The sequence below is a fragment of the Aplysia californica genome, unplaced genomic scaffold (genome assembly GCF_000002075.1).
Source record: "Aplysia californica isolate F4 #8 unplaced genomic scaffold, AplCal3.0 scaffold00496, whole genome shotgun sequence".
Classification (NCBI taxonomy): Eukaryota; Metazoa; Mollusca; class Gastropoda; order Aplysiida; family Aplysiidae; genus Aplysia; species Aplysia californica.
Window position 1 is genome coordinate 414,753 of NW_004797766.1, and position 10,843 is coordinate 425,595.

General features: G+C 41.9%; 1 protein-coding gene across 1 annotated transcript in view; it reads left to right on the forward strand.

Annotated features, from left to right (window-relative positions):
• The window catches only part of LOC101853024 (DNA-binding protein RFX6), a gene marked incomplete in the record, with an annotated part of 90,512 nt that extends 81,730 nt beyond the window's left edge, over positions 1-8,782 (forward strand). Inside the window, 4 exon segments of the mRNA XM_013086723.1 lie at positions 1,953-2,112; positions 4,337-5,137; positions 5,951-6,271; positions 7,306-8,782. Of these exon segments, the coding sequence (XP_012942177.1) occupies positions 1,953-2,112; positions 4,337-5,137; positions 5,951-6,271; positions 7,306-7,469 (1,446 nt within the window).
• Between the last annotated feature and the right edge of the window lie 2,061 nt (positions 8,783-10,843).

Sequence of the window (10,843 nt, forward strand, 5' to 3'; positions counted from 1 at the left end):
GGGGGGTTGACTAACGGTGTATTGTCTTTCGCATCAACTCATCCCCAGTGAGCAGGGTGAAGTCTATTCCAATCTAACAAATGAAGGGGAGTAACGAGCTGGAAACCTATGTGTACAATCAAACACAGACCTGAGATCTGACTACTGGTTAGGTCTTTTAGTTACAATTATAGTCATGAAAAGCATAATTTGTAAGCGCAAATTCCATCTCTACAACAGCAAACTCTGTGTGCTTTACAAACTATATATGCACACGAGGACACTGAAGAGGCCACCCTAAGGAATCTAAACAATAGTTATTACACAAGTTATAAGAAAGAAAAAGTGAAACCCTGTGCTCAAACTCTCTTCTTTGAATTAGAGGTATTTTCTGAAACCAGAGATCAGAAGTCTGAGGATACATCTAACCAAGAAGTTGATTATAACAATTTTTTTCTTTGGGGGAGGGGGGGGGAGGGGGGAGTAACGGAGAAGGTTAACAGGGGAGTAGTAGCCCATGATGGAACAGAAGCCCGAATAGAATCATCCAGGGACGTAAAAAGTGATAAAAATTAACACCTGGAGAGACTGATAAGACGAATTTAAATTCCTGTATGTGGTTGAATGATGCATTTGATGTAAATGTACATTTTGTCAGTTTTACTTCTCCTTTCATATTGAATTTTAATGAGAGTAATATATATGATTTAAATTTGTTTTATGTATACCTGCATGTGTTTTTACGGTCCTGTACAGCCAAGGAAAATTTCCCTCTGGGATAATAAAGTACTATCTTATCTTATCTTATCTTATCTTATAAGACGACCAGAAAATGACATGAATAGAGAACAGAATGAGGACAAATATGCGCACCACCAAAAGCAAACAAAAATTATATAAAAAGCATGGAGCAGAATATAAATCAGAAAAATGCTAGTTTGATTAACAGAGCACCTGATGGTTTACTGAAATAAACAAGAATAGTAAACCATAAAATATATAACCTGCATGGGTTCAAGGGTCCTTGAGTAGACAATAGAATGTAGCAGGTCTTAAGTATGCAAGAATTGTGAAGGCTATGTATACAATATTTTCACTAGAAATTCAGTACTTTGAACCCTTGTTTTTAAAAAGAAAAAAAAATTGAACCTTTTTTATTTCAAAATACAGGCTACTTGCCTAATGCGAATACGACCTTCAACAATTCCTTCTTATCTCGTCTTGAAAATCGAAAGATGAAACAAGGGAGAAGACTGGGATATTAAGGCATGACAATCCGAACTTCCATCGAGTATACTAATAATTATTTCCCCTACATCGTAGGCCGACATGCCTCTTTTTATACTGTCCACAATTCTTACAGGTTATTTAATGGGGAAATGCAGTATCATTAAAAGAATTGCGGATATGCTGGGCTTTTTAAAAGAATTTCACAAATTTTGTTTTCATCAAATTCCTTACGAAAAATGAAAAGAGCCTGCAATTAAACAGAACTGAAGTTATAAGTGGTTAATTTTACAAATTCTACCAGCTGAAGAATTATAGATTCACACTTACGAAATGACACATCAGTTAGCATAAAATTTATGAAATCTTTAAACACATCATATTAACTCAGCTTATAAAATTGATTTTCTCACGATTTCCGTTTTCTTATATTGCCCGTTTTTCCCCGTGGACTCCTCATATTTATTGGACCTTGGATCCTGACTCTTCTCTTAGTAACACCGAAATTCTCAGTGTTGAATGACTGAATCACTTAATGAAAGATCGTGCAGCAGCTTTCTTATGGTAGGACAAATTAACCATAGTGAAATACGTTTCTCCGGGAATTTTTTTTTTATTCTGTAAACAGAAGTTGATTTTTTTTTAAGTTTCAAAATGTTGCTGTAATGAATTAGATACCACTAAACATTTACTAAGATCAATTAAAGACAATGGCTATAACAACATACACCTTATTCCCTCTGCAGGCCATGGGTACAGCTGGTAACCCAATGTTGACCCCTCCCGTGTCACCCATAGTGCCCAATCCCATCAACCCCCGCGCGAGTGTCATCAGCCAGGGACCAATTGCTGCTTTCTCCTCCACGTCACAGTCTCTGCCACTGGGAAGTTCATTTCCTTATTTGGGTGAGTATTAACAGTGACGTTCTGTTACCCTCATAAAATCACTATCGACACATTGTGTATCGAGCGTCATTATAAGCACTGTAAGATTATGTAGGAACCAAGACCGAATTTAACTTACATCGTCGATAGGAAAGCTTTTATAAACCTCTGAATAACCCAAGTTTAAGAAGGCTCCATTGAGGAGTCCCACCAGGGTCACCCGTATCGAACCTTCGGCATGTCCGCTCTGACTGTGAAATGAAGTACCATAAGTTTCTAAAATAGTGGAAAAGGTCGATAATGGACCTTAATTCGACGGTAAATGCTCTCCTCCTCCCTCCCCCCCCCCCCAAAGCTGCAATTGTTGTAGCGTTTTGAGCTTGAGGCTCACTTTCTTTGTAGATCTGATGTCTCTGCTTTGGACAAGATTTCAAGTCTAACAGGGACTTTGTTAGTGAAAGTCAAAAAGAACGTAAGGTGAATCCATCGGTACAGATCTACATAGAGGCAACTGGTCATTACGCTAGCACCCCGACTGCAAACCAGCGTCTGTGGTGTGAGGCTATGGCACTCCGGCGACGCACACAGAAGATCTAAGTTTCATTAGAACAACCCCACCCTTACACCCACCCCCACCCCTACCCCCCAAAAAAAGAAAAGAAAAAATGGGGGAAAAATATCCTCCATTTTGGTCAAAGTCATTTTAAGAATAAATAAATAAAGGAATGTCTCTAATTCCTAAGCACACAGTCCCTACTGCAGGACATTATTCTTTGAAAGAAGTAAGCACACCACAGAGGAAAAGAAGTAACCACAAAAGCCAGAGATGTTGACAGAATATGGAGGATTGCCACTCCAGTTATTCCAATTTATTCTTCGAAAGAGGTGCAAAGATTTGGGGGGGGGGGGCAGAAGACAGAGAGACAGAGACAGTGAGAGATGGGTAGAGAGATAGACACAACGACAGAGATAGGAAATGAGAAAAAGATATTCAATGCGGAAGCAAAAAGAGAGCTAATTTTTAAAAGAGTAATATAAGCTTATTCACTGTAATTGTTTACGTATATCCATTATATCAATTGAGCCAACGATCAAGATGACGCTACACCCACTTAGAAAAACAAAATGATGATAGCGAATAAACAATTATAATGTGTTATAAACCTGTCAAGCAGCTTGTTCAGCGTAAAAGACTAATGAACCTATGCGCCATAAAAAATCTATTTACACTTAAAGTAGGTTCACTCTGAAGTACGGTTTGCAGCCCTTTTCAAAGCAGATCAGTGTAAAAGCAACAATCCAAAATCAGGTAAATCAACCATACACCCTTCATCTACAGGGGAAAAAATAATTTGAGAGTGATGTATATTTGTAATACCCCCCCCCCCCCCCCCCCCCCGAAAAAAAAATCCTATGAAATTACATATATTTTCTTTCGCTTCCCTGCCCCTGGGCTAGGGGGAAAACTTTTTTTAATCTTTCAAACTTTCGCCTGGCCCCCCCAGGGAGGGTCTTTCGCTCAAGTTACGTGCTTGTTCGTTGGCAGAAAGTTCACATGCAGCAATTGAGAGATGGACAAAGAGTGAAAATAATATTTCAAGTGCAAAACAGTGTGAAAGGCTAGAATTTCTTTACATACTTTGAAGTTTAGTTGCCACTGGTATGTTTGATAAGCTAACATCTTTTTCTGGGGGCTCGTGAGAAATAGTTTCCTAAAGTGTACCCCCCCCCCCCTTTTGTACCTTATAAGTGCACACACGAAGCTATAAACCCACTCACTTACAAACAATTGTTTTGTATCGGCGCCTGTGATGGGTGTATGTATTGGTCGATATAAATACAATTGTATCTGGTGTATTCGTCTTTCTGCTCTGATGGGCTCCATACAGCTATGATTGCCTCTGGCTGTCAGGGTCGAGGCAGTTCGCATCCTAATTGATTAAACTGTTTGATGAAGGCATACATTTACTTTTTCACACCGCAAATATTTTGTTTTTTCACTGATGAGTTACTGTTTTTAAATGTTCAAAATGGGGCAAAATCTTCGCTTCCAAATTGAAGGCACTGCTTTTAAATGTCCACAATGTATTTTCTATGCCAAATTTGGTTTCATTGGCCATAACAGAATCCACAAATCTTCTTATAATCCTTATTTCTTTTAATAAAATTGCTCTTCAAGAATTCTCCTCTCCAGACGTGTAAGTCATCGTCAGCCACTGACACACGAACTTTTTTATCCCTACAGGCCAACAAGGTAGCGATTACAACCTCCCACACTCCAGTCCGGGTACTGGATACGTCGGCAACTTCAGCTCAAACCTCTACAGCAGCGCCTTCCGCAGCCACAACCACAGTAACAGCAACATCAACACCACCATCTCCAACAACAGCAACAACAACGGCAACAGCAATATCAACAACGCCAACAACACCACCGCTAACATTGCGAGCAGCAGTAATCACGATCCTTCTCATTCAGCTGTTGTCAACTCCTCTTCGCCTATTCGCAGCAGTGTTAATAATAACAGTAATATCAACAACAATAACAGCAACAACAACAATAATAATACCAGCAGCAATAGCATCAACAGCAACAGCAATTCGTCTGCTGTAGGAAACCATGCGATGAACAACAGCACCAACGTCTACGCCCCCTACCCCTACCACCCCGGCAACTTCCTGTCTCACCATCATCACCACCACCACCATCACCCCGGAACGTTCACCGGAAGTTTGTATCATCAGACACCTTACGGCGCAAAAGCAGACGCCGAAAGCACTACGTCATTTCCGCATTACAGTGACAACCCACAATTCCCGAGTGACGTCACTGCCTACTTTGGGCCATTCTGCCCTGCGCCTTCTATGCAGCACGGATACGGACTCGGTGCCGCTAACAGCTCCATGGGCGGATTGGGAGGTTCTGTACCCGGTTCTTCTATTGGATCCGGTTCTACGGGATCCGGCAGTGCCTTCAATGTGGTGCACAACCAGCACTCGGCAGCTGCTTCTTTTGTGCAATCTCACTCCATTTACCAGGGCACAGGTGAGTCTGGAGGAAAGGGGTGGGTGGGATGAGGCCAGTTCTGGTTGGGGTGGGGGGAGGGGGGTTAGGAGGATGTCATTTCATGTGCGATTCATTGTAAGACTATACACTTTAAGGTTAAAAAGGAGTAAAAAGTGGCGAGCCCAGGGATGATGAATAGATGGCCATAAATCCGGGGCGTTGTATCTTGTTACTGCTGTTTCTGTCATCGTCGTCGTTGTTTTTATTGTTCTTTTGGTTGTTGTTACTGTTCTTGTTATTGTAGTTCTTGTTGTTCTTGCTTTTGTTGTTGCTGCTGTTGTTGTTGTTGTTGTTGTTGTTGTTGTTCTTCTTCTTCTTCTTCTTCTTCTTCTTCTTCTTCTTCTTCTTCTTCTTCTTCTTCTTCTTCTTCTTCTTCTTCTTCTTCTTCTTCTTCTTCCTCTTCTTCTTCTTCTTCTTCTTCTTCTTCTTCTTCTTCTTCTTCTTCTTCTTCTTCTTCTTCTTCTTCTTCTTCTTCTTCTTCTTTTGCTTATTATACGTGTTCCTATTCGTGGTCTTCTTGTTCTTGTTCTTCCTCTTCTTCTTGCTGCTACTACTACTTCTACAACTACTCCTACTACTACTACTACTACTACTACTACTACTACTACTACTACTACTACTACTACTACTACTACTACTGCTGCTGCTGCTGCTGCTGCTGCTGCTGCTACTGCTGCTACCACTACTACTACCACTACTACTTCTACTACTACTACAACAAAAACTACTGTCCCATTTTTTTAAAATGATCCTTACATCTACCACCACTTCCACCACCCACCCTCTCCCAAGACTACTTCTCCCCACCGACCTTCCCCCCGGCCCCCAAACCTCTGGTGGAGCACGTGCCAGTGATCCAGCAGCGGCTCCCAGTGGGCGCGTCGCACTACCACAACGAGGCCAGTGACCCCCTGAACCTGCTGGACAAATCGTACCGCGCCAAAGACACGCTCAGCATGTACGGCGCCGCCGTCACCAGCAAAGACGTCCCGGGACTGTACGGGGCTGTGGCCAGTAAAGACGTCGGAGGTCTGTACGGCGCCATGACCAACGGGGGGTCAGGATCGTGTCATAGCCCGCGGGCCATGGGTCATCACGGCATGGTGTCACACAGTAAGTACCCCTCCAGCCTGCTCGCTCGCTCGCTCGCTCGCGCCAGGGGTGTTATGAGAGTGTAGTTGGCGAAGGGGTCTTTTTTTAGTTTTTCTTCTTTGTTTCTTTGTTTCTGTGTTTGTTGCTCTTGATGTTTGTTTTTTCTGAGGGAGTGCGTGTTTCCTGTGGGTTTGGGATTTTTTAATTTCTTTTTTCTTTTTCTTTTCTTTTTGTCTACTAATTTGTATGTTTATTTTTATTTTTTTAAATTGGGGGGTGGGGGAGATAAGTATGACCATTTAAGGAGGCAGACTGCTTCCACCCGGCCCTTCAAGGTCAACCTGGACTGAGAAGGAAACAGCATCGTATCAGAAAAACGCGGATACTCGATAAAACAACTTTTCCATATGAGATTCAAATTCACGTCTATGAACGTGAACGGCAAAGACCTCAACTGCCATGCCACCTATCCCAGTCTGTGTAAGAGCAAGGCTTCTTGCTTTTGAAGAAAAAAAAATGTGAGAGTGACTCCCCCGAGAGATGTTCGTGTGTAGTGTTTTACCAAGGGATGGGTTTCACTATTTCTTGGTGTATAACAGATCTGTCGGGTGGCTCCTAACCCAGGGATGGTAGTTGGGGCTGTGAGAAGATTTTGTGTGCGTATGTTTGTGTGTATGTGTGTGTGTGTGTGTGTGTGTGTGTGTGTGTGTGTGTGTGTGTGTGAGAGAGAGAGAGAGAGAGAGAGAGAGAGAGAGAGTATGTGTGTTTGTTTGTGTTTAGTGCTTGCCTTTATTAGAGAAAAGGAGTGCGGGGGAGAGACAGACAGACGTCTCAGACAGACAGACAGACCGACAGACAAGCAAACAGACAGACAGACAGACAAGACATTCACAGGGGGGAGAAGAGAAAGAAAGAAAGAGCAAGGAAAGCGTGAGAGTAAGAGAGTGGCAGAGAAGTGAAAGAAATTATATGGAATTTGAGATGCTGTAATATACTTGCTTTGACTTTGTACCAACAAATTCCGCAGCAAACACTGTTTTGTTTTTCCCTGTCAGTGCACCACCCCCATGGACCAGCCATGTCCCAGCTGACAGGCGAGGACTACCTGACCTCCATGGGACTGGGCATGTCCACCGTGCTGTCTGCTGACCCGGACATGATGGCTTCCTTCACGGACACCGGACCACTGCCGTCTATCAACTCCGTATTCCTGTCCTGAAATCCAACACAAGGATGAAAGTGAATAGTTTTTTAAATCCACCTTGTGCAATCTGGAGCTGACATATTAAGTCATTCCCGGGGTCAGCCGCAAACACTGGACGCTCTCTGGCCTGAGAGACCAATGTGATACGTTCGTGTCAACTGGCCGGCTAATAGTGTTACTGTAAAGTTTTGCTACACACTTCAGAAAGTAATACTATAAGCCAATCTAAAACGCGCGGGGGTAGTTGGAAGGCAGATACTACAACGGACAGACGACATAAAGTCATGAACAGCCGTCAGCCCAATCGTAGGAACAGTGCACCAGAGCGGCTGAATACTGTAATGAATGGCAGATCATTGTACGACAACCTCAGAGGTCTCCGAAGCAGACATGTCATTTTCAGCCAAGGTTGTTTGCAGCTTCCCTTGAGGGACGAATGCTTTGACACCTCAAAGGCGTCACTGTAGCGTGGATCTATCGCGAGGTCTTCTCGCTGCCCACAATAGCGCTCTCCCTTGAAAAGAAGATAATAGTTCATCTGTCAGTATTTGACGATGGCTATGCATCTGAACAGGAGAGAAAATAAGGATTAAGATGACATAATGTGGCATCTACTATGGCCAATGAGACCAGCTCTGACAAAGAAGAGTTTGCTACATTTTGAGCATTTAAAAGCTTCACTTCCACCTGACTTGTGGTAGTGTGCAGCTTGCAGGCTTCTCTCTTGGCTTCATAAAATTTGGTTGCATTTTTTAAGAGTACAGGCAAATAGCAATGTGGCAACAGCAACATCAGACCGGGGGGAGGGGACGGGGACAGAAGGAAAGGTCAAAGTCTATGTCTTCCCTCCATCCTCATCCCTCCCCACCATCCTCATCCTTAGTCTAGTTTTTGACATCGGAATCGACCTGAAATCCAAGGACAGAACAAAGGCAGCTCAGCAGAAGAGAAAGTAGGAGTACCTTAAAGTGTTCTTAAGACAGGAATCGAGTTCTATAACGGACTGCATATTTATTCAGCTACTGGCGTCCACAGCATTGGGTACGGAACTGGTCGGGAATCTAGATCAGCCAATGCACACGTATCAAAGCTGGTTTTTGGCTCTACGCCTATTATGTCCAATTAAGAACATATTTTTGAGTGGATTAAAGGCATGAAAATAGCAAACTTTCCGTTTCCAAGTACTCAAAAGCTATGGAAATCACCAAACTTTCGCTGCCATTTTCTTGACAATTTTAACTTTGAAACCACACAGCCCCACATTTTTCAATTACAAATATCTTGACTTCTATTAAAGATAGCTTTGTATTTTTTCATCCAACGATAGACAAATGAACAAGCATTACGGTGATATCAATAACTCTACAATCCCAAAAATTGACGAGCACCTGATTCCACCGCGTCATGACACATTTTTATTTGATTTTAGCCCGCTCTCCTCTCGTGAGATATTACATGCATTTAGTTCAAAGGGTGCGGATCCGAGCCAGGTGTGGGTTAAGGACACAACACGTTATATTGTGTGCAATTTGGATATTGTGGGAGTTCCGTCATGGAGCCCTTTATTCGTGAAATTGTACAGCCTTCATACCCCTTTAAAACGGTCTGTAAGGTTATTCAAAAGGCGGGACCTCCAAGTTTAACGTCCATCTCCGATAGGGCTTAACCAGATGTGTAGAGACCTTTAAAATATCCCCAAAACAAGCCATCGACACTATTCTTAACATTTAGGAGGCGGGCTTCTTTGGGCAGCCCGGGCTGAGAGGAATAGAACGTCCCAATAGAATGATGGAGATCCTAAATAAAACTCTCCCTGCACGAGAATAAAATCTGTATCTTCTGCGTGTGACGTCAAAGCACCTAACCGCTACACCACAGACGACTGTCGAATTTAGCAAAGCCAAATAAGAACTTATATGAACAGAAAAATCGTAGAGGGTGTGAAAATCAGCGGTTAGTTTAGATAGAGATATACAATTGCTACTCATGTTCACAAACATCCATTGCAAGACGTGGCATAAAGGTTTACGTTCTGCACCTTCCCGTGCAAACAATTGATTAGTTTCATGTCGCCTGAACTGCCAGACCCTTTTTGCAATATAAATCTTTAAAATATAGGACCTTAAAGTGTTTAAGACTACGATAAGCAGGAACAGGAGTGGCCAAAGGAAGACACACATTTTGATATTTTGGATATAATAATATTAATATATAAAGAAAGACGTTAATTTTGCAATGTTTTTTTTTTAACTCTCACATTTAGAAAACTGTTGCCAATAATGTTTTCCATTGATATTCTTCTGTTTACTTTATCACCTAGCAATTTCTGCAAGCTCGCTTACACATTTTGTCCCTCATGTCAATATGTATGAAGGAAACTTTCTGTCTATGCAATAGTACCTTCAGTTTCGCCATACTGGCAATAGAAGCAAACACTGTAAACTAGGAAATTCGCTTACTTTGTTGGAACTTCGAAATTTTAACAAGCCTGCCTGACTGAAAAAAAAACTGACAAAAAGATGTTTGTTCTTTATGCCACTGCTGTCTTTGCTCTTGTTGTGTACAGCTTTTTTTGCTTAATTTTCTTAATGCTCTCTCTCTCTCTCTCTCTCTCTCTCTCTCTCTCTCTCTCTCTCTCTCTCTCCCTCTCTCTTTCTCTCTCTCTCTCTCTCTCTCTCTCTCTCTCTCTCTCACAATATATCTATCTATCTATCGATCTATCTATCTATCTATCTATCTATCTATCTATCTATCTATTTATCTATCTATCAATCTATCTATCTCTATCTATCTCTATCTCTCTCTTTCTCTCTCTTTCTCTCTCTCTATATCTCAATCATTGTGTATGTTTTTGTGTGTTTACATACTTACTTATCTCTTCCTTTGTGCAATCAGAGCCGTTGTACCCTGCAATCATGCAGCAGCAATCATGCTTCAACTGTTCTTACTTCATATCGGCTGTCATAAAACTCAATATTGTCCCAAGCTATACAAAAGAAATTCCGAATTGGGATATTTAACGACAAAGAGACACAATAAAGTTCAGTTTGAAGGTAGCGCGAACAATTCACCACTATGACGTCGTAGTGATGATATTTGAGAAAGGGAAAAAAATTCGGACCCCACTCAGACATTAACCTGCAAGTTCCATCATGTGACATTTTGATATGAAATAAGGACAGTATGCACTCATCAGCATTTGATGTAAAATTTGAATGCACTATTCATAACAACACAATCGCATTCACACAAACACAAACACAAACACAAAAACACACACACACACATACACACACAAACAAACTAACAAACACGCACGCACGCGCACACACACATACACACTCACACACACACGCACACACACACACACATACATACACGCATGCACC